Source organism: Eumetopias jubatus, unplaced genomic scaffold (genome assembly GCF_037043125.1).
Source record: "Eumetopias jubatus isolate StellerSeaLion01/CBP00866 unplaced genomic scaffold, mEumJub1_p1.0 scaffold_12, whole genome shotgun sequence".
NCBI lineage: Eukaryota > Metazoa > Chordata > Mammalia > Carnivora > Otariidae > Eumetopias > Eumetopias jubatus.
Genome location: NW_028274818.1, coordinates 67467735 through 67491140, shown reverse-complemented (window position 1 = coordinate 67491140; position 23406 = coordinate 67467735). Strand labels below are relative to the sequence as shown.

At 41.0% G+C, this 23406-nt stretch overlaps 1 protein-coding gene across 2 annotated transcripts in view; it reads left to right on the top strand.

Moving 5' to 3' along the window:
• The window catches only part of DNAH14 (dynein axonemal heavy chain 14), a 329828-nt gene that overhangs the window by 240946 nt on the left and 65476 nt on the right, over positions 1–23406 (top strand). For both annotated transcript variants that reach the window (XM_028111778.2, XM_088017199.1), the window contains exons 64-70: positions 3643–3783; positions 4662–4877; positions 9651–9881; positions 10594–10715; positions 12431–12675; positions 21669–22090; positions 22169–22355. In XM_028111778.2, the coding sequence (XP_027967579.2) occupies positions 3643–3783; positions 4662–4877; positions 9651–9881; positions 10594–10715; positions 12431–12675; positions 21669–22090; positions 22169–22355 (1564 nt within the window). The remainder of the gene's footprint in view (positions 1–3642; positions 3784–4661; positions 4878–9650; positions 9882–10593; positions 10716–12430; positions 12676–21668; positions 22091–22168; positions 22356–23406) is intronic.

Below are 23406 nucleotides of genomic sequence, written 5' to 3'. Positions count from 1 at the left end.
GTGTAGCTGTAGGTTTGGTGCATCCGCAGGCACAGGTGAGTTCAGAGGCCTCCTCTGTCACCATCTTGGACAAGAGCTCCCTGTTGCATATTCTTTCACGCTTGGTATGTTTGATTTTGGTATTTACTGCAGTTCTCCTGATATTCATTATTTTTTTGTGTATTTTTTGTATTTTCATTCATTTACCCCACAAATTCTTATTTATAATATTGTCCATTTGTTTTTCCTCTTATCCAGTGGTAGGATAGAAAAAAGTAAACTCTAAATTTCAGTCAGAACCTTACTTATTAACAGGCTACATTCCCTTCCAGCTCGCAACCAGGGCCTTCACGAGAAGTTTCTAATATTTTAACTCATTGAACTCAAAAAAGTGTATTTGAAATGTATATAAAATGTTAATGGATATACTTAGTGTTTTAAAAGTGACTATAGTAGTTAACTCCACTGGTTTGAAGCCCTTCATTGAGATTTTCTCCTCACTCAGTTATGTACTGCCTCCTATTTAAAAAAAAAATAGGTCTTTTATTCACCTGGGCCCTAATATAAAAAATATTCCCAAAAAATCTAGGGAACTTTAGGGGAAATAAATAATGCCACAACATATGATATCACATGAGCATTCATTAAAAATGTTCCTTTGGGGAACATAGTGCCTATCATAAAAGGAAATTTCATGGGTTTACATGAAAAGATGTTCAGCATCACTCATTGTCGACCTTGGAGAGTCTTGGAGCTGGGGTGGCGAAGGAACTGAGGAAAAAAGACAGCAGTACAGCGAGGCACAGGGGACCCCGAGCAATCAGCCCGAGGTGCCGAGGTTTATTTTCCATAATCTTACATACCTTCTACAGCAATATAGATCTATAATGATTTACAGCAGGGGCTTAGTAAGGCACATTCTGCCATGTACATAGGATTAGTCCAGCGTGTATGATAAGGATCTTTAAAGCAGGACAAAGGAACAAAGAGGGGAGTGCACAGTGTGGTGTTTACAGCTGGCTTCCTATCTACAGAACATCTCCTCGTGCCTACTTTAGAACTGACCGCACACGTCCCAAGGGCTGTGGGAAACAGAACGCCACAACAACCACTGGTGCATGTTCATTCAGACTCCGAGATCTCTGAGAAAACTGGAGATTGCAGGGTTAAAAATAACCCGAAAGGATCAGAGTGAAATGCCCTTGGGACGTGTGCGGTCAGTTCTAAAGTAGGCACCAGGAGATGTTCTGTAGATAGGAAGCCAGCTGTAAAACACCACACTGTGCACTCCCCTCTTTGTTCCTTTGTCCTGCTTTAAAGATCCTTATCATACACGCTGGACTAGTCCTATGTACATGGCAGAATGTGCCTTACTAAGCCCCTGCTGTAAATCATTATAGATCTATATTGCTGTAGAAGGTATGTAAGATTATGGAAAATAAACCTCGGCACCTCGGGCTGATTGCTCGGGGTCCCCTGTGCCTCGTTGTACTGTCGTCTTTTTTCCTCAGTTCCTTCGCCGCCCCAGGTCCACGACTCTCAGAGGTCGACAACTCATCATCAGGGAAATGCAAATCAAAACCACAGTAACACCTCACACCTGTCAGGATGGCCAAAGTCAAAAACACAAGAAACAACAGGTGTTGGCGAGGATGTGGAGAAAGGGGAACCCTCATGCACTGTTGGTGGGAATGCAAACTGGTGCAGCCATTGTGGACAACAGTATGGATCAGTGGTACTGATCACTACCATATGATCAGTAATTCCACTACTGGTTATTTACCCAAAGAATGTGAAAATACTAACTGGAAAACATACATGAACCCCGATGTTGACAGCCGAGTTATCTACAATAGCCAAGATATGGAAGCAGCCCAAGTGTCCATCGACTGATGACTGGATAAAGAAGATGTATATATACTACAGAATATTACTCAGCCATAAAAAATGAAATCTTGCCATTTGCAACGACGTGGATGGAACTAGAGGGTATTATGCTAAGCGAAATAAGTCAGAGAAAGATCAATGCCATATGATCTCATTCATATGTGGAATTTGAGAAACAAAACAAACGAACAAAAAGCCAAAAAAACAGACTCTTAACTCTAGAGAACACACTGATGGTCACCAAAGAGGAGGTGGGTAGGGGAGTCGGGGAATAGGGGATGGGGATTAAGGAGTGTGCTTGTGAGGAGCACTGAGCAATGTATAGATTGCTGAGTCACTATATTGTACACCTGAAACCAATATAACACTGTATGTTAACGACACTGGAACTAAAGGAATCAAATGACAGTACAAAGCAAAAAAAGAAAGAGAAAGGAATTTCATTGTGTTTAATTGAATCAGTAAATCCTACACTTGAATATTTATATAGCTCACTAGGTCATGAGTAGCAAGAACATTTTCTCAGAAAAATCAGAGGACATGAGCAAGCAAACAAAAACAGCATTTTATATTAGAGTGAAAACAACTGAGTGATTATTATGGGTGAACCAGGAATAAATAAATCAGAGTAATCATGCCAAAAGTAGCTAATGTGTATATATTTTTTTAATTAGGTATTTTCACCAGGATAACATCTTTAGAATAGGAGTGGGAATGATAAATTAGAAACTGCGTTCAGTAAGCACAATTTTGTACATATGATATCATGAACAAACTGTGTTCAAGTCTCTGTGCTAAACACTGTCTGCAAAGATTTTGAGAAGACACAAACATCTTTCAAAAATATAAATATAAATATAAAATATAAATAGCAATATAAGGATGATATAAAGATAATAAGGCCACAACCCAAGAGATAATATCAGGCAATTAATAATTACTTCTCATGATGGTTATAAACAGTACATCAGTGTAGATGTGACAGGACTGAGGCTTTGTGACAGCTAGAATGTGATAATGTATTTTAAAGAATGCCTTGGATCTACATCCCTTTAAGGAAGGATTTCAGGGTAAGGGAAGGATGTGAGCCAAACCCCAGAGGCAAGAACATTTAAGGAGCATGGACAAAATGCGTTAGAAAGCAGTCTGGCTACAGGGCAATATTATTGGAAAGGAGACCACACTGGGGAGGGAGGTTGGGGTCGGATCAGAGAGGCTTTTATTGACGGGGCCAAAACTTCAGGCCATATCCGTGGGTGATCATTTCTATAGAAATTCACCAAATGCTTTTGAGCAAAGGCATTATCAAGATAAGTGCTAATTTAAGAATATCATTTTGTCAGCTATTCATGACGATACCTTTCCCCAGACAGCCCAGGCATAGTTTAAGTCCCCTTTATCCTACCGGCCTCACTTCAAAACCCCATTAGTTCCTCCTGGCTGGCCAGTGTATCTGGAATGAGAAAGTTCAGTCAGAGAAGGAAACTGGATATAACATTTTCTGTGTGAAAAAGAAATCAGAAAATGATGAATCTTCAAGTGCTGAGCTTGTATGAAAGCCTGTTGAGGAAAGTGGCATTAAAGACAAACTGGAGTATCAAGGAATCATTTATTTACTGACTACATTTTTATTGTTAACATAGCCCATCTCTCCAGGAAGATATTCCAGGATGTGAAAATGAAGTGGCCATGCACTGTATTTATATAAGTGACAATTAAACTCTTGAGGCAAAATGAGAGTAGTAGTGTCTCAATAATGAATGAATTGTCTTTCAGGTTGAAGAACATCTGCTGTTTTTGCAAGCAGCCTACAAAGACATAGTTGCTGAAAAACAACTCTTAGCCAACAGAAGAAAACTGGCCACCAAGCGCCTGCAGTGTGCATCTATCCTACTAACCGCGCTGGAGGATGAGAAGGCATGACTCTCTTTGGCTCTATATCTCCTTCAGTAATTTCTCCCGGGCTTGACAAGCCCCAAGATGCTATTTCACCCAAGGTTGTATCATGTACTCCCTAAAACTATCTTATCATCCAGTTGTTTTTTACTAAGATCAGTAGGCACTTGTGATAAAAATAAAGGAGTTCTGGTCAAGTGTCTTAACCCAGAGGCAACAGACTACAAGGAACCAACCTGACTTTCTCTTGCTCCCCAGACCGCAGGTCTCCAGTCTAATGAGGTCCACGGTAAACTGTCAGTAAGCTTTCCCTGTTGAGCCCAGAGACAACCCAAGCCAAATGCATAAACCAAGAGCGGCTGAAGGGGATGAGATGTCATAAGGGAGAAGAACATTTTATTCTGCTCTGTCAATCCTCAGACCTCTTTTATCTCTTTTTTTAAATTTCTGCTGATCTTCTCTAAGTTTCAACTTCCTGGTCTTAAAATGGCTTTTACTTAATAGGATATCGAAAGTGTCAAATGAGATTTTCAAAGTAAAATTCCTGTTAGACATGGAAGGATTTAATAAATATCGGTCACTATTATTATGGAACCCCATTAATAATATAATGAATTGTTATTTTAAAATTATCCTGCTTTATGACTCAGAGGACTTGATGTGGCTATCAGTGCTAACAAATACAACACTGTTGACAAATCCAAGAATAGGACTCATGTTCTCCTTAGAAAACTGTTTTATAATATTATCCGAGACTAATTTTAATGCGAACACAGCATGAGAACAGTAATAGTAATAGCAATGCTAGATCCAAGTTGGAGACCATGAATATCTTAAATGTCTCATAATAGTATATGTTATGTCAAATAACAAGAACTCACTTTTATTTTAACATTTAGACTCGATGGCAAGAAACAATCAATCAAATAGACAAGAAGTTGGAAGGAATTTTGGGTGACATACTTATTTCTGCAGCGTGCATTGTCTACACTGGAGTGTTAACAGCAGAATTTCGCCAGTTAATTGTGAACAAATGGGAGATTCTTTGCCCTAAAAACAACATTTCTTTGTCTCCTAACTTTTCCTTAATTGAAGTCATGGCACAAAAACACGAGGTAGTAACATGTTTCTATTATCCAGTTAAGTGGCTGTTGTTGATTTGAATTTTGGGTGTAAATGCATTTTTTTTAAACTGGGATCTATTCCCCAAATTGTTTTGATAAAGGAAAATACTGTAATTTGTTCCAGGTCTTTAAAAAAAATTTTTTTTTAATTATAATTCTAATGCTGCAGCTAGTTACATCTCTTATTTATCATACTCTGGGCAAAAGTCACAGAAAATCCTCTAACTCATTGTAATCCTACTGCCTCACCCTAATAAATAGAGCCAGTTTCTCTCCCAGAAGCCCCTTTCATTAATAAAATTGGTGAACTCAGGGCACCTGGGTGGTTCAGTAGGTTAAGCATCTGGCTATTGATTTTGGCTCAGGTCATGATCTCAGGGTCATGGGATCAGGCCCTCTCTCCCTTTCCCTTTGCCCCTCCCTGTACTTGCTCACTCATTCTCTCTAAAAATGAGTAAATAAAATCTTTAAAAAAATAAAATAGGTGAACTTACTGAGCCACAGGTAGTATTCTTAGAAAGAGCCAAAAACATAGACCTCACATTTATCAATAAATATTTATTGTCTATCTGTCTATGTTGAGGGGATAAAAAAGAAATACACCTTTTTTTTATTCATCCCCAAAGAGTAATTTTAGATTGATTCCCCCACTGATAACCCAACTTAAACTGACCATCCAATCTACAAAATGTCTCAGAAGCAAATACTGGCTTCTCATTTTCATAATGCTAATAACCAACTTAAACCCAAATATATCAATAATTACATTAGATGTAAGGGGTCTAAAAGGTCCACTTAAAAGGGTAAGATTCTAAGACCATATAAAAATATAAACCAAAGCATAAAACAGAAACCATAAGTTATCTAGAAAGGACACATCTAAAACGTAAAGGTTGACAGTAAAAAAAAAAAAAAAATGGGAGGAAATTTCTACAGATTACCAAAAAAGGACAAAATAGACTATAAGGCAAAAAAAGATTATTAGAATTAAATAAGTTTATGTTACAATAAGAATTAGTTTAAGTCTCCAAGAATGTTTTATCAATTCTGAATTTGTTTGTACCTACTAATAAGACTTCAAATAATTTTAAAGCACACATTAAAAGAACTATAGATAAAAATGGACAAATCTACAATCTTAGTGAAAGATCTTAACACACTTCTTCCTATAACTCATAGAAAAAAAAGCACAAAAATAAGTAAGAATAGAGAAGATTTGAGCAACATAATCAGCAAACAGACTTAATGAGCATACACAGGACACTACAGCCTACACCTGAAACTTACACATTCTATGCAAGCACATGTAGAACACTGCCCAAAACTGACCATGTCACCAACCACAAAAAAGTTTCAACAAATATCAAAGGACTGAAATCACAGAGTACGTTATCTGTCCAAAAGGCAACTAAGCTAGAAGTCAATAATTAAAAGCTTCTTTGAAAATCCCCATATTTCTGGAAATTAGGACATACACTCCCAAACTAACCACAGGTCAGAGAAGCAATCAGAATTGAAAAAATGAAGCATTGGTCAAAGTTTTTCCTTTGAGACTAGAAACATATCCACCGTCTCCACTGTATCTAACACCCTAGCAGAGATCCTAGATAGAGCAGTAAGGCAAGAAAAAGATATTAGGATTGGAAAAGAAGAAAAAAACAAAAAATAGAAATTCTTGCAGATATGTACCTAGAAAATCCAAGAGGATCTATAGATACATCATCAGAATTCATAAAACTTTAGTAAAGTTTCTCAACGTTTCTGGAATTGAAGTCAGTATATGGAAACTAATTACATTTCTCTACACCAGCAACAAACAGGGTGCACAATGTTTGTAGATACCCTTTATCATAGCATCAAAATGAATCCATCAAGAAGTTGTGTGAAACTTACAGAAACAAAACTATAAAATAACTATTGTGATAAATTTTAAGAAACCTAAATAAGTGAAGAGTTATGCCATGTTCATGAACTGAAAGACTCAGTATCCTGAAGCTGCCAGTTCTTCCCAAATGGGCTGTAGATCCAGTGTAATCCCAATCAGCATTCCAGCAGGTAGGGGAGCAGGTACGTGCTTACCTGACAGACTGATTCTGAAAGTTAAAAGAGAAGGCAGAGAGCCAACGTGTCTAAGATATTGTTGATGAAGAACAAGGTGGAAGGACTTGCTGTATCAAATATCAATATTTAAGACATTTGGTTAGAACAGTGGAATTATTTATCCATGTGTGTCCCAGTGCAGGACAAACACCACCACCAATGGGGCAGAACAGAGAGCCCAGAAACAGACCCACCCGTACATGGACATCTGATTTATGACAAAGCTGATACTGCAGTGCAGTGAGGAATGGGTAGTGTTTTCAATAAATAGTGAATATCCAGAAGCGAAAGAAAAAGAAAAAGAAATTTGATCATTACCTCACACCATACATAAAAATTCAATTGCAACTGAATTGTGGACCTAACTGTGGAAGGCAAGTTAGTAAAGCATAATTTAAGAGAATATGTTCATGACCCCAAGAAAAGATTTTTTAAGCGGAACTAACCATAAAGGGAAACATTAATTAAATCTAAATTAAAATTTAGACTTTCTGTTCATCAAAAGACAGCACTCAGAGGATATAAAGAGAAGTCAATGAATAGAAGAGGATATTTGCAATAAAAAGAACTACTACCAATCAGTAAGCTAAAGACATACAAGCCAGTAAATAAGTGGGTAAGAACCTTGAACAGGCGGCTCAGAAAATCACCAATAAACATTTGAAAGATGCTTAACCTCATTATTCATTAGGGGAATGAAAGTTAAATCTAAAATGAGATATGGTAACACATCAGCCAAAAGGACTAACATTTGAAAGACTAATAATTTTAGGAGTTAGCATGGATATGAAGTAACAGAAATTCTCATACACTGCTGGTGAGAATATAAAATGCTAAAATCATCTTAGAAAGCTGACTTTAGCTACAAGTATTAAAAATACACATCCCTGGGGTGCCTGGGTGGTTCAGCCGGTTAAGCATCCGACTCTTGATCTCAGCTTGGGTCTTGATCTCAGGGTCGTGAGTTCAAGCCCCATGTTAGGTTCCATGCTGGGTGTGGAGCCTACTTAAAAAAAAAAACCCTTGGGGACACCTGGGTGGCTCAGCTGGTTAAGCATCTGCCTTCGGCTCAGGTCATGATCCCAGGATCCTGGGATCGAGTCCCACATGGGCCTCCTTGCTCAGCAGGGAGGCTGCTTCTCCCTCTGCCTGCCGCTCCCCCTGCTTGTATTCTCAAGCTCTCTTGCTCTCTCTCTCTCTGGCAAATAAATAAATAAAATCTTAAAAAAAAGTTATAATAAAAAAATTTTAAAAAAACCCATGACCAACATTCCTAGGTGTTTATCCATAAGAAATGCATATGTAAGTTGATCAAAAGAATATAAAAGAATGTTCATTGTAGCATTATTCATAATAGCCCAAAACTTGAGAAACACTCTAAATGCCCTCACCAGTAGAATGGATAAATAAATCTAAGTGTGTTCGTAAATACAGCAGTGAGAATGAATAAATACAGTTATTAAAAAAAACACAGATGAGGTCAGACAGAAAAGGGAATATCTTGAAGATTGCCTTTATCTAAAGTTCCAAAATTAGCAAAATGAAAATTAGAGCATTTAGGAGCACATACTTTGGTAAAACAATAAAGAAAAGCATGGAAGTCAGAATGATATTTTTTTTAAGATTTTATTTATTGGACAGAGCAAGGGAGCGCAAGCAGGGGGAGGAACAGGCAGAGGGAGAGGGAGAAGCAGACCCCACTGAGCAAGGAGCCCGACGCGGGGCTTGATCCCAGGACCCCAGGATCATGACCTGAGCCGAAGGCAGCTGCTTAACCAACTGAGCCCCCCAGGCGCTCCCTGATTGATTGGTTTTTTTTAAAATAGAAACTCTTGGGTCGGAAGTTTGTCTCTCTCCCCGCGCTGACCTTGTGCACCTGTGCAGACGGAGCTACTCCTGGGTTTCAGGACTCTTCATCTCCTGTCCAGGTTCCTCTTGTGTAGACTTTGAGAGCATGCAGTTCTTCACAGGCTTAGACAAAATACTTCTTCCCTTTAGAAACTGACAGGTATCCTTGGCTTCTCCGGGGACGCTCTGCCACCTTTCACTGGACCGTCCCCGGGCCCTGTTCCTTCTCTGACTTCCATGAGCCTTCCTGGCTTTTTCCTCCCAACCTTCTGGTACTGCCCTGAAGTCAGAGCTGCAGGCAAAGACCCTGTAAAGATGAGAAGTTTATCAGTCTTGGAGTCAGCATCTGAGTCAAACCCTGGGTCTGCGTCTTCCTCCGACAGGATGACCATGGGCAGACCCCGGTTCCTCCTCCCGAGAAATGAGTGTTGTTGTCTCAGATGAGCTAGATAATGTACGTGTGTGCTCGGCAGGAGGTGGGTGTGCAACAGAGGAACTGTAATTACCTCTGTATCATTCTGTGTTCTTGCGTGGCTCATGTGTGCATTCGAGTCCAAGATCCTTGGGAACAGTTCTTACCTCTCAACCATATCATCTTTGTTGTGATGGGCATTTGTCCTTCCTGATGAACAGAAAAATGTCATTTAGTGAATAATTACTCATCTTACCCAAAATTTCATATCCCAGTATTTTAAATTGTTCATCTCCTTCGTCCTTTTAAGGAGTATTTGATTTTTCTAAAGGCAGTGATCCTGTAGGATCCTGAAGATGTGAACAAGTGTATGAAACCATAAGGTACCAATGCTCTCGTTCCAGATCAGCCGATGGCACTCTCAGGGGCTCCCCCTTGGTCAGTATTCAACCGACAATGCCATCCTGATCAAGAACAGCCTGCAGTGGCCGCTGCTGATTGACCCACACAAGCAGGCGCACAACTGGATCCGGCAGATGGAAGGGCCCCGGCTGCAGGAGCTCTCCATCAAGGACAGCGGTTACATCCAAACAATTGAAAATGCTATGAAAACAGGAGGGAGTGTCCTTTTGCAGGTATTTGGGCGGAATGGCCTCACTCCCTAATTCCATGCAGCTGACATATGTACTGTGTGCCCCGAGCATAGAAACTAAAAGCTTTGAGTTAGAGGTAACTTTGTCAGGGGAAAAATAATAAATAAACAGGGGCCCCTGGGTGGCTCAGTCGGTTGAGCATCCGACTCTTGATTTCGGCTCAGGTCTTGATCTTGGGGTCGTGGGATGGAGCCCTGTGTTAGGCTCCACGCTCAGTGGGGAGTCTGCTTGGAGAGTCTCTGTTTCCCTCTTCTTCTGCCCCTCCCCCCTTGCACATGCATTCTCTCTCTCTCTTTCTCAAAATACGTAAAATCTTTTTAAAAAAATAATAAAATAATAAATACAGTGACTTTTCAATGTTCAATTCTCTCAGATCAGGCTTTCTTTAGTGTACAAACACTAACAAAATTTACTTTTTATTTTTCTTAGAGACAAGAAAGAGCGGGGGAGGGGGAGCAGCAAAGGTAAAGAGAGAGAGAATTGCAAGCAGACGCCTTGCTGAGCACAGAGCCGATGTGGGGCTCGATGCCATGACCCTGAAATCATGACCTGAGCCTAAATTCAAGAGTCAGACACTCAACCAACTGAGCCACCCAGGCGCCCCAGATAAACATTTTTTTTAAGTGCTCTGTCTTTTCAACTGATTGATTTGTTATAAGATGAGTTTTTCATTTGTGTGTGTTGGGTTTTTCAGAATCTCCCTGAAATATTACCTCCAAGTTTGAAGGCAGTTTTGAAGAAGGATATCCGTCAGAGAAGAGGACAGTATTTCATAAGGGTTGATGGTTCTGAGATTGAATACAATTCCAAATTTAGGTAAAGTCTCTTCCTGTGAAATTGAGTCAAATGTTTATATTTTTTAAGACAAACACTACTGAAGGCCTGTATTTCCAAACTGGTAAGCTTCTCCCGGAGGAAAGAGTGAGGTTGCATTGTGAATGTTTTGTCTGTTTGTCTGCGTGTCCTGTTGCCCTCATCAGCACACAGAATAGAGAACTGACTTTTGTTTATCAAGCTTTCCAAACCATCATTCTCCATGCTGTTCCTGATAAGACCCACGGGTTCAGGGGGAGTCCCCAGAAGGTGTACAAAGCCTGGCCCCAATTGATCCACAAGAACTCCAGTTGATCTGTTTGCCTAACATTTTATTTCAGCAGGAAAACCTTCTGCTCCTTTAAAAAACAAAATCCATATTGGATATCCAGAGCAAAAAGAGATTTGGCCTGGGCCGATAAAAACGTTGTATCCATGTTCCCAGCAGCAAGGGACCTTCCGGAATGCAACCCCCACCTTCCTACCTTCCCCCTTGCCAACGTCACAAAGCTCTTTTATAGAGTCAGGTTTACTTACCACAAAAATATAATTCCCACTCTGCCCTTGAATTCACTGTGTGAGGGAGTCATCAGCAAGGGGAGCTGGAAAATGGGTTTACTGGTCCCCAGCCTGTGCACTCCACTGCCTTACAGGGGCCCTAACACTCTGAGTGCTCACGTGGTCAGTGGGTCCTTGCCCCCAGACCGGGCTCTGCAGCGTTGCCCCTCACCACACTTGTACAGCCTGGACTCCCCTCGCCCAGTCTCCCTCCTTCTTGCCAAGTATGTTCCTCAGAACAACATTCTAGGGTGTCACTCAAAAAAGGGCCCCATACTTCTTAAAAGCACTAGGCTAAACAAACAGGATCCTTTCCTCCAAGGACATGAAACCCCTTCAATGTGACAGACGCTCTCCAGGGCGCAATGTTCTGCAGGACATGGTTCTTCCTTTCTCCCTGAACATTATTGCTTGAGCAACAGCTCTAGGAATGCTAATGATGTAACATTTTGCCGAATTGCCCACCTGGTGCCCATGTTCGATTGTGTGTTTGAGGAGGTGGTGGAGGGCACCCCTGTGGAGGGCAGACAGGACCCGGCTCCCCACTCTGTCACTGTGTGATGTGAGCGACTTATTGAACCTCTCTCCATAAAATGGAACGAGGAGCTGTCCCTGCTGGGCTGAGTTGCTGGGGAGACTAAGCAAGGTCAAGAATCACTCCTGACCCTCCCCCCACCCCGGACCACCCAACTCCAGACTCACTCGCAAACTAGTCTCCTGGCTTCCTTCTCCCCCACTCCCCAACCTCCCACCCCAGGTTACTCTCCAAGCAGCAGTGGTCCCTTTAGGGAAGGTCGTCCTCCCTTTACTCACACCCTCCACCAGGCTCTCACTCACTCTCACTCACTCGTGGCAAAAACCACAGTATTGACAATCATCTAACGGCGGGTCAAAGCTCCTACTAGCTAGCACTTTACTTTCCTCTGTCCCAATGTTTCACCAAATATAGTAGGGACATCAACTATGGTTGTATTTCTTAAAGTTGTAAATAGCAAATGTATTCACACAGTATAAAGCGAGAGCCTCTTCTGTGTACAAGGCTGAACACTAAAAATTAATCTTCTTTACTTCCAGGAGAAACATTTTTTCCATTATTTAATTAGTTTCATTTTTTTTCTCTACAGACCCTTTGACTAACCAGTGCCTTTCTCATTCTTTAGGTTATACATATCTACAGAAATAGACAACCCCCATTTTCCTCCGTCAGTGTATAACTTTGTTACAATGATCAACTTCACCATAACATTCCAAGGTTTGCAGGAAGAGCTCCTATCTGCCATATTAACTCATGAAGTTCCTTCCTTAGAAAATCAACGTCTCCAACTATTGGAGAGTATTTCCCTCGATGCTACAACCCTTGAAGAACTAGAGGAAAAAACGTTGAATGTACTGCAGAATGCACAAGGTTAGTGCAGGTCTTTAGTGACGTTAGGAGACCTTTGTGTACCTCTGTGAAGGACGGAATGAAAGCTCTAAGAACCACATTCTGAATTGGTACCCAAAATATCAGATCCGCATTTCCACCAGATAACTGATTAATGTGGGTGAAACACCCCATTTCTAAAATTAAAATATTGTGGATGTTGATGTTCCTACATTCCTATCTCTGCTTTAGCTCATTATACCATATGACATTGGCCATGAGATAATCATGCAAGATGTAAGAAAAATCTTATGGAGGCCACTCTGTCATATATCTGACATCTGTTATATGTATCAAATTAGATTGTAGAGACCAAAAGATGAGGTTTTCCCCAAGTTTAATAATTAAAATAGACCAGGACAGAATACAGTGACTTACTCATATGTGTCCCATTAAAATATGGTGTTTATTAAAATAGCAGTGGAAATTACTTTCCTCTTCAACACAAACCATAGTCTTTAAATTTTAACAATATAATTTCTAAACAACTAAATCTAAAGCGTAAGTTCCTGGGGGCACACTGACCTATCTGCCCCTAAAAGCGGATCTGGATATCCAGTTTCAACATGCAGGATGGGGTTCCCCCATGCTAATAACAATGCTCAGACACTAGGTGGGTGTCCTACAATTCAACTCCATTCTGACCCGATCTACCCCTTAAGGTTTCAGTCCGACAAGACTGCCCCTCCCCACAGACAGGCTCCAGAGAGAAGTTCTAGCAAAGCCCCTCCTGAGGTTTGATTAGTTTGCTAGCAGACTAGAATTCAGGATAACACCTGTTTGCTCACTGGATTACTGGTCTCCTCTGAAAGGATGAACTGGGAACAGCCAGGTGAAAGAGATGCACGGGGCGAAATGTGGAGGATGGATGCGGGGCCTTTGTTGGGGGTCACTGTCCTGGCAACCACCCCACCCTTAGAGGGAGACTAAAGTCACCTAATTAACATAACAAAAGATGCCTTTATTCCTCTCATCCCCAGGGTATTCAGCGCCCTAAGCTGAATACTTACACCTCCTTATACAAAGACCTCCTGAATATTTCCTATTATAAGTCACAGTATCGCAGCTCCTGACTCCTCTGTGATCAAATACTTTTTATCTAGCGGTGGATTGCCATTCTCTCTTAACTGGTGACTCAGTGGGGCTTGAAAGTCTCTCCGATACTTTAGTTCCCTACTAAGGCTCTGGCTGTATTCCTTCCTATTTTAATTACACCTAATACACTATTTCTGTGTAACACACGGCTGAGCCATGCTTCTGTTCATGACAAAACTAGGACGAGGTTGCGTGGACCAGGTTGTCACATCTGTTTCTCTGGGAGGGTTGGAATGAATCAGCAGCTGATCACTCCTTAGGGAGCAAAACCAGGACACGTAAGGATGACGTGACCCACAGGAGGTGACTGTTGGTTTAACAAGACTCGCAAGTATAGCCTCTCCTGTTCTAGAAACCACTGTATGACAGATGTCATGTTTGGCTGTAACTTTTGCCCAAATTGGACAAAAGATAGATTTAATGAGACAAATGGAAAGTTGTTTATGATAACACTCATCACACTATAAGATTCTTTTTAAAGACTAACCTTTTACGAATAGTGGTTATAATACAAATTGTTCTTGAAAAAAAACTAAATAAAAAGACTCCTCGATTTGGTACATATTTTTTCCTCCCTTTTTCCACGTTTTAGTAAAGTAGATCATCCTTACTGTCTCTTTGTAAATAGTGTATCTTTAGGGTGGCCGCCCCCTCCTTGTGGGCAATGGTGTGGTGGGTGGGGACTCAGAAATAGCCCACAGCCAAGGTCCCAACATCACTAGAAAGCTTCACTAAAATCAATCAGAATATGGTATCCAGGTCATGGAATGTAATATTCCCATAATTCCTTACAATGATGATAGGAAGCTGTGTTTAGTTCTTGATATGGGTGTAATTTCTAAATGTTTTTGGTGAGGTTTGTTGGGATCCAGAGCTGATGGCCAAGAAAGAATTCTTGAGATGTCTTTGGTACAAAATGGTGGTTTTATTAAAGCACGGGGATGGGCTCCGCAGGCAGAAAGAGTTGCTGTCTTGGGATTGTGAGGAGCAACTGGTTATATACCTTGGTGGTTGTGGAAAGTAAAAATAAGAAAAGTTCCCAAAGAACTTTCATATGCCAAAGAAGATCCTCAGGACACTGGAGGCCTTGCTATTGTCAAAACAAGGTGGTTTTTCCCTCTAGCAAGGCAGTCACTTGTAGACAGTGAAGACAGTCGGAGCTTCCTGGAGGAACCTTATACTCCGCCTGCCTCAAATACTTGGCAATGGGCTGCAGATTATAACCGAAGGACATTTGATGGTATCTACATCTCCTTCTGCCTTTGTTTCCCACATCAATACCACACTTTAAGAGGGCTCTTTTCAAACTAACATGTGTCTGGTGTAAGCATCAAGGATAGTGAGGAGTCTGTAAATCATAATATTAACAAAAGCATTTGAGGAAAATGGGAATGTTCATAAAATAGTAGAGTTTATAATGGAAATAGGAGAACTGCCTTGAATATTTGAAAAGGAGAGAATTATTCTGTTTCTAGAGCAGTGCTTTTTTTCAAAAGGTAAGTTGCAACCTGTTCGTGGAATGAGAAATCAATTCTGTTGGTCATTACCAACTTTTTGTTTAGTAAAATAGAAAACAATAGAAAATATCAGAATGCACATGCTATTTTCTGGAAATTTTGTCTCCTTGTCTATGCGGATGATGGGTCATTCCTTATGACCAAGTGGCTACTTAACATGTGTTTATAATGAAAATAGCATCCATCTACTGGAGTAATATAAAGAAGAGATGGGGGCATGTGTGCTATTAACCAAATTATTCAGAAATACAACCTGTCTTTATTTAGCGGTCCATCCCAAATAAAACCACCAAAAATCCGAAAGTAAAAAACTCTTATGGAAAGATTTCGGAATGAAGGAACTGCATTTAATATTCCAGTGGGTTTGGGGGGGGGGGAGGAAAGATGGCGGAGGAGTAGGGGACCCTATTTCAACTGGTCCCCGGAATTGAGCTGGATATCTACCAGACCATTCTGAGCACCCACGAAATCAGCCTGAGATGTTAGAAGATCTGGATCTCTACAAACAGAATATCACAGGTGGTTTGTTTCAAGGTACGAAGCAGGGAGCCCTGACTCCACGGGCAGATTTCGGAGGATAAACGGCAGCAGGAGGGAGCCTGGCCGTGGGGATCCTACACCGCCGGTGAGCGACAGCCTCCCGCGCTGGGGACGGGACACAGACTCGCAGACCGGTAGCAGGGAAAGGACTTTAGGGCAGCCCCCAGGAGGGAAACCCGGAGCAGCAGGGTCGCATGTGCGAACTGGGAGTGGCTGGTGGTTTTAGAAGCACAAAGGGCAGAGACGTGCCCCGACCTGGAGGCAGGAATGGGGGCGCTGCGGAGGAGCGCACAACCCAGGCCGCTGCAGTTTATAGTAGCACGGACAGAAACGGAGACGGTGTGGCCTGGAGAGCTCACTGAAGAACAGACTGTGGTCTCTCTGCTCTGAGGCAGAGTGTTGGAAACGGTCTCTTCTGCTCTGACTCGCAGAGGAGACCAGAAAGCCACAGGGAAAGCCACCAGAGAACAAAAACCCCCAAAACTGATCCCCACTGAGCCCATCCCCCGCCACAGGGGGGCAGGGCAACTCCACCCGAACAGGGTTGCCTGAGCAACAGCATGGCAGGCCCCTCCCCCAGAAGACAGGCTGGGAAAACAAGAGGCCAGCAACCCTAAGGTCCCAAGAAAACAGGTGCATCTTGCTTGGGTTCTGGTCAATAATTTGGACTCTATACATTCCCTCAACCACCCATCAACAGAATGACTAGGAGGAGGAGCCCCCAAAATAGAAAAGACTCAGAGATTATGACTTATGCTGCAGATTTACAAATGGATGCAGATATAACCAAGATGTCGGAGATGGAATTCAGGCTAGCAATTGTGAAGACAATAGCTAGAATGGAGAAATCAATTAATGGCAACATAGAGTCTCCTAAGGGCAGAAATGAAAGGGCAGAAAAGAACTTAAAAATGCTATCAATGAGATCCAGTCCAATCTAGATAATCTAACAGCAGGGTAACTGAGGCAGAAGAATGAATAAGTGACCTGGAAGACAATATAATAGATAAAAAGGGAATAGAAGAGGCCAGGGAAAAACAACTCAGAATCCATGAAAATAGAATCAGAGAAATAAGTGACACCATGAAGCATTCTTATGTCAGAATAATTGGAATCCCAGAGGGAGTGGAGAGAGAGGACTAGAAGATGTATTTGAGCAAATCGTAGCTGAGAACTTCCCTAATCTGGGGAATGAAACAAACATTCACGTCCTAGAGGCAGAGAGGACCCCTCCCAAGATCAAGGAAAACAGGCCAACACCCCGGCATGTAATAGTAAAACTTGCAAATCTTAGAACCAAGGAAACGATCTTAAGGGCAGTTAGGGGGAAGAGATTCCTTACGTACAGAGGGAGGAACATCAGAATAACGTCAGACCTATCCACAGTGACCTGGCAAGCCAGAAAGGCCTGGCAAGACATATTCAGGGTACTAAATGAGAAGAACATGCAGCCAAGAATACTTTATCCGGCAAGGCTGTCATTTAGAATGGATGAAGAGATTCAGAGCTTCCAAGACCGGCAGAAACTGAAAGAATATGTGACCACTAAGCCGGCCCTGCAAGAAATATTAAGGGGGGGTCTATAAAAGGAGAAAGACCCCCAAGAGTGATATACAACAGAAATTTACAGGGACAATCTATAAAAACAACGTGTTCACAGGCAACATGATGACAATTCGTATCTTTCAATAATCACTCTCAACGTGAATGGCCTAAATGCTCCCATAAAACAGCACAGGGTTGCAGATTGGATAAAAAGACAGGACCCATCCAAATGCTGCCTACAAGAGACTCATTTTGAACCTAAAGATACATCCAGACTGAAAGTGAAGGGATGGAGATCCATCTTCCTTGCCAGCGGACCTCAAAAGAAAGTTGGGGTAGCAATTCTTATATCAGACAAATTAGCTTTTAAACTAAAGACTGTAGTTAGAGACACAGAAGGACACTATAACATTCTTAAGGGGTCTATCCAACAAGATCTAACAATTGCAAATATCTATGCCCCCAACATGGGAGCAGCCATCTACATAAGCCAACTGTTAACCAAAATAAAGAGTCATATTGATAAGAATACGTTAATTGTAAGAACCTCAATACTCCACTCTCAGCAATGGACAGATTATCTAAGCAGAAAATCAACAAGGAAACAAGAGCTTTGAATGATACATAGGACCAGATGGACCTCATAGATATTTACAGAACATTCCACCCTAAAACAACAGAATACTCATTCTTCTCGAGTGCACATGGAACTTTCTCCAGAATAGACCACATACTGGGTCACAAATCAGGTCTCAACCACTACCAAAAGATTGAGATTATTCCCTGCATATTCTCAGACCACAATGCTTTAAAACTGGAACTCAATCACAAGAAAAAATTTGGCAGAAATTCAAACGCTTAGAAGCTAAAGACCACTCTGCTCAAGAATGTTTGGATCCACCAGGAAATCAAAGAAGAACTTAATTCATGGAAATCAATGAGAACGAAAACACATCGGTCCAAAACCTATGGGATACTGCAAAGGCTTTCCTAAGGGGGAAATACATAGCCATCCAAGCCTCACTCAAAAAAATAGAAAAGTCCCAAACTCACCAACTAACTCTACACCTTAAAGAACTAGAGAAAAAGTACAAATGATGCCTAAGCCACGCATTAAAAGAGAAATAATTAAAATTAGAGCAGAAATCAATGAATTAGAAACCAGAAACACAGTAGATCAGATCAATGAAACTAGAAGTTGGTTCTTTGAAAGAATTAATAAGATCGATAAACCACTGGCCAGACTTATCCAAAAGAAAAGAGAAAGGACCCAAATTAATACAATTTTGAATGAAAGGGGAGAGATCATGACTAACACCAAGGAAATAGAAACAATTATTAGAAATTATCATCAACAACTATATGCCAATAAGCTGAGCAATCTGGATGAAATGGAGGCCTTCCTCGAAACCTATAAGCTGCCAAGACTAAAACAGGAAGAAATTGACAACCTGAATAGACCAATAACCAGTAAAGAGATTGAAGCAGTGATCAAAAACCTCCCAAAAAACAAGAGTCCAGAGCCTGACGGATTCCCTGGGGAATTCTACCAAACATTCAAAGAAGAAATAATACCTATTCTACTGAAGCTGTTTCAAAAAATAGAAACAGAAGGAAAACTTCCAAACTCATTCTATGAGGCCAGCATTACCTTAATCCCCAAACCAGGCAAACCCCACATCAAAAAGGAGAATTTCAGACCGATATTCCTGATGAATATGGATTCCAAAATCCTCAACAAAATCCTAACTAATAGGATCCAACAATACACTAAAAGAATCATCCACCATGACCAAGTGGGATTTATCCCCGGGATGCAAGGGTGGTTCAACGTTCGCAAATCAATCAATGTGATAGAACACATTAATAAGAGGAGGGAGAAGAACCATATAGGTCCTCTCAATTGATGCAGAAAAAGCATTTGACAAAATACAACATCCTTTCCTGATTAAAATTCTTCAGAGTATAGGGATAGAGGGAACATTCCTCAAGTTCATAAAATCCATCTATGAAAAACCCACAGCCAATAGCATTCTCAATGGGGAAAAGTTGAGAGCCTTTCCCTTAAGATCGGGAACATGTCAAGGATGCCCACTCTCGCCACTATTGTTCAACATAGTACTAGAAGTCCTAGCAACAGCAATCAGACAACAAAAAGAAATAAAAGGTATTCAAATTGGCAAAGAAGAAGTCAAAGTCTTTCTTTTCACAGACGACATGATACTTTATGTGGAAAACCCAAAAGACTCCACCCCCAAATTACTAGAACTCATACAGCAATTCAGTAATGTGGCAAGATACAAAATCGATGCACAGAAATCAGTTGCTTTCTTATACACTAACAACACAACTGTAGAAAGAGAAATTAAGAGAAACGATTCCATTTACAATAGCACCAAAAACCATAAGATACCTCGGAATAAACCTAACCAAAGAGGTAAAGGATCTATACTCTAGGAACTACAGAACACTCATGAAAGAAATTGAAGAAGACACAAAAAGATGGAGAAATATTCCATGCTCATGGATCGGAAGAATAAACATTGTTAAAATGTCTATGCTACCCAGAGCAATCTATACCTTCAATGCCATCCCGATCAAAATTCCAATGACATTTTTCAAAGTGCTGGAACAAACAATCCTAAAATTTGTATGGAATCAGAAAAGACCCTGAATCGCCAAGGAAATGTTGAAAAAGAAAAACAAAGCTGGAGGCATCACGTTGCCCGATTTCAAGCTATATTACAAAGCTGTGATCACCAAGACAGCATGGTACTGGCACAAAAACAGACATATAGACCAATGGAACAGAATAGAGAACCCAGATATGGACCCTCAACTCTATCGTCAAATAATCTTTGACAAAGCAGGAAAAAATATGCAGTGGAAAAAAGTCTCTTCAATAAATGGTGCTGGGAAAATTGGACAGCCATATGCAGAAGAATGAAACTTGACCATTCTCTAACACCATTCACAAAGATAAACTCAAAGTGGATGAAAGACCTCAATGTGAGACAGGAATCCATCAAAATGCTAGAGGAGAACATAGGCAGTAACCTCTTTGACATCGGCCACAGCAACTTCTTTCAAGATACAGCTCCAAAAGCTAGTGAAACAAAAGCAAAAATGAACTTTTGGGACTTCATCAAGATAAAAAGCTTCTGCACAGCAAAGGAAACAGCCAACAGAACAGAGAGGCAACCCACAGAATGGGAGAAGACATTTGCACATGACACTACAGATAAAGGGCTGGTATCCAAAATCTATAAAGAACTTCTCAAACTCAACACCCAAAAAACAAATAATGAAGTCAAAAGGTGGGCAGAAGATATGAAAAGACACTTCTCTGAAGAAGACATACAAATGGCTAACAGACACATGAAAAAATGTTCATCATCAGCCATCAGGGAAATTCAACTCAAAACCACATTGAGATACCACCTTACATCAGTTACAATGGCAAAAATGGATAGGGTAAAAACAAATGTTGGAGAGGTTGTGGAGAAAGGGGAACCCTCTTACACTGTGGGTGGGAATGTAAGTTGGTACAGCCACTTTGGAAAACAGTGTGGAGGTTCCTCAAAAATTTAAAAATAGAGCTACCCTATGACCCAGCAATTGCACTACTGGGTATTTACCCCAAAGACACAGATGTAGTGAAAAGAAGGGCCATATGCACCCCAATGTTCATAGCAGCAATGTTCACAATAGCCAAACTGTGGAAAGAGCCGAGATGCCCTTCAACAGATGAATGGATAAAGAAGATGTGGTCCATATATACAATGGAATATTACTCAGCCATCAGAAAGGATGAATACCCAACTTTTGCATCAACATGGATGGGACTGGAGGAGATTATGCTAAGTGAAATAAGTCAAGCAGAGAAAGTCAATTATCATATGGTTTCATTTATTTGTGGAACATAAGGAATAGCATAGAGGACATTAGGAGAAGGAAGGGAAAAATGGGGGGGAATCGGAGGGAGAGATGAACCATGAGAGACTATGGACTCTGAGAGACAAACAGGGTTTTAGAGGGGAGGGGGGAGGGGGGACAGGTTAGCCCGGTGATGGGTATTAAGGAGGGCACGTACTGCATGGAGCACTGGGTGTTATATGAAAACAATGGATCATGGATCACCACATCAAAAACTAATGATGTATTGTATGGTGAGTAACATAATACAATTTAAATAAATAAATAAATAAAACTTTTTTATTCATTCAAAAAAAATATTCCAGTGGGTTTTATTTAAATTCATTTTTTGTTTGTCTTCAGAATGTGTATTAGATGATGAGGAAATCGTAGACATCTTAAGAAAAGCCAAAATGACTTCAAATGAAATTTCAAAGCGCATCAAAGCAACAGAAAAAGCGGAAAGTCAAATCCAAGAGACGCGCAAGAGCTATCTCCCCATTGCTACCCGAGGTGCCCTGCTCTACTTCCTTGTGGCCGGGCTCACCCAGGTCAACTGCATGTACCAGTTCTCCCTAGACTGGTTTCGCCAAGCGTTCATTCAGGCAGTAGTCTCTGGAAGCAAAGAACAAGAAGAACCCAGCTCCAAAAGGGAGAAGATGTCTCTGAAGAAAATTCGTGATACTACAAACCTCTCAAAAGAACCGAAGTTAGAAAGTGAGGGAAATCTCTTCCAGAGACATCTTAAAAATTCAATCGATGTGTTGACAAGAAGTATTTTTAAGGTGAGACAGCCTTGCATGTGAATTTTGCATATGTATTTAATCTAGGCGGTCTGGTCTAACTCTCCATTTCCCCCCTAGGTGGTCTCTTCCGCTCTATTTAACCAACACAAACTCTGCTTCTCCTTCCGGCTCTGCATCACAATCATGCAAAATAACACTAATGGTGATGACATCGGGTCCCTACCAGATGAAGAATGGGACCTCTTCCTACATTCTGGCATGTTGATAAATATTAAAGTTGTGATGCCCCAGGTCAAACTTAATAGTAAGTAAAAGGTACTGCTCTGGGTTCCATTAAAAGCATTAAAAACATGTTTCCCTGAAAAACATGGAGAGATTTTTAAGGTGCTCCAAGTAGTGCTTCTATATGGGTTAAACTAAAAGCAGCTGAGGTCAGGTGTGATGTTTAATTCATTGCTGTGTCCTTATATGTTGAGCACATAATTGGTACTCAGTAATTTCTAAATGAATGAGTGAATGGCATTTGCTATGGTTATTATAATCCTAATCTGTAAAGCTGAACGCCCAATGCTAGACCTTAGGGACACGCGCGTGTGTGCACAAGCACACACGTGCACACACATTGATTAAATACCACCTGGAGTGATATTTTTAGGCTTCCAAGTGCAGTGGACACCTACCTCGTGGGCCGACTTTTCTGCTGTGTGACCTTGTCTCCTGGTCACAGGTGGGTGGTTCAGGAGTAGAGTCCTGATGGCACTCAGACCCACCCTCCTGGAGACCTGGTATCTGACCGTGAGGCCCAGGGCCTGAGAACTGCCAGATGTTGGGTTAACAGTGGTCGCTGGTTCATGTCACGTTGGTGCTTGGTTATTCACATATATTTTTTGTGACTTAAAATTACAACACAGCACAACAACGTCAACGTACTTCATGCCACTGAACTGACGCTTAAAAATGGTGAAGAAGGTATATTCTATGTTATGTGTATTTTACCACAATTAAAAAAAATAAATATACTTAAAACTGTACAGCACAGGAGGATTTGAACAGATTCCATTGTTCAAATGTGGACTCTCTGGAAGAGATTTCCCTCGCTTTCTAACTTCGGTTCTTTTGAGAGGTTTGTAGTATCACGAATTTTCTTCAGAGACATCTTCTCCCTTTTGGAGCTGGGTTCTTCTTGTTCTTTGCTTCCGGAGACTACTGCTTAAATGAACGCTTGGCGAAACCAGTATAGGGAGAACTGGTACATGCAGTTGACCTGGGCGAGCCTGGCCATGAGGAAGTAGAGCAGGGCACCTTGGGTAGCAATGGGGAGATAGCTCTTGTGCGTCTCTTGGATTTGACTTTCC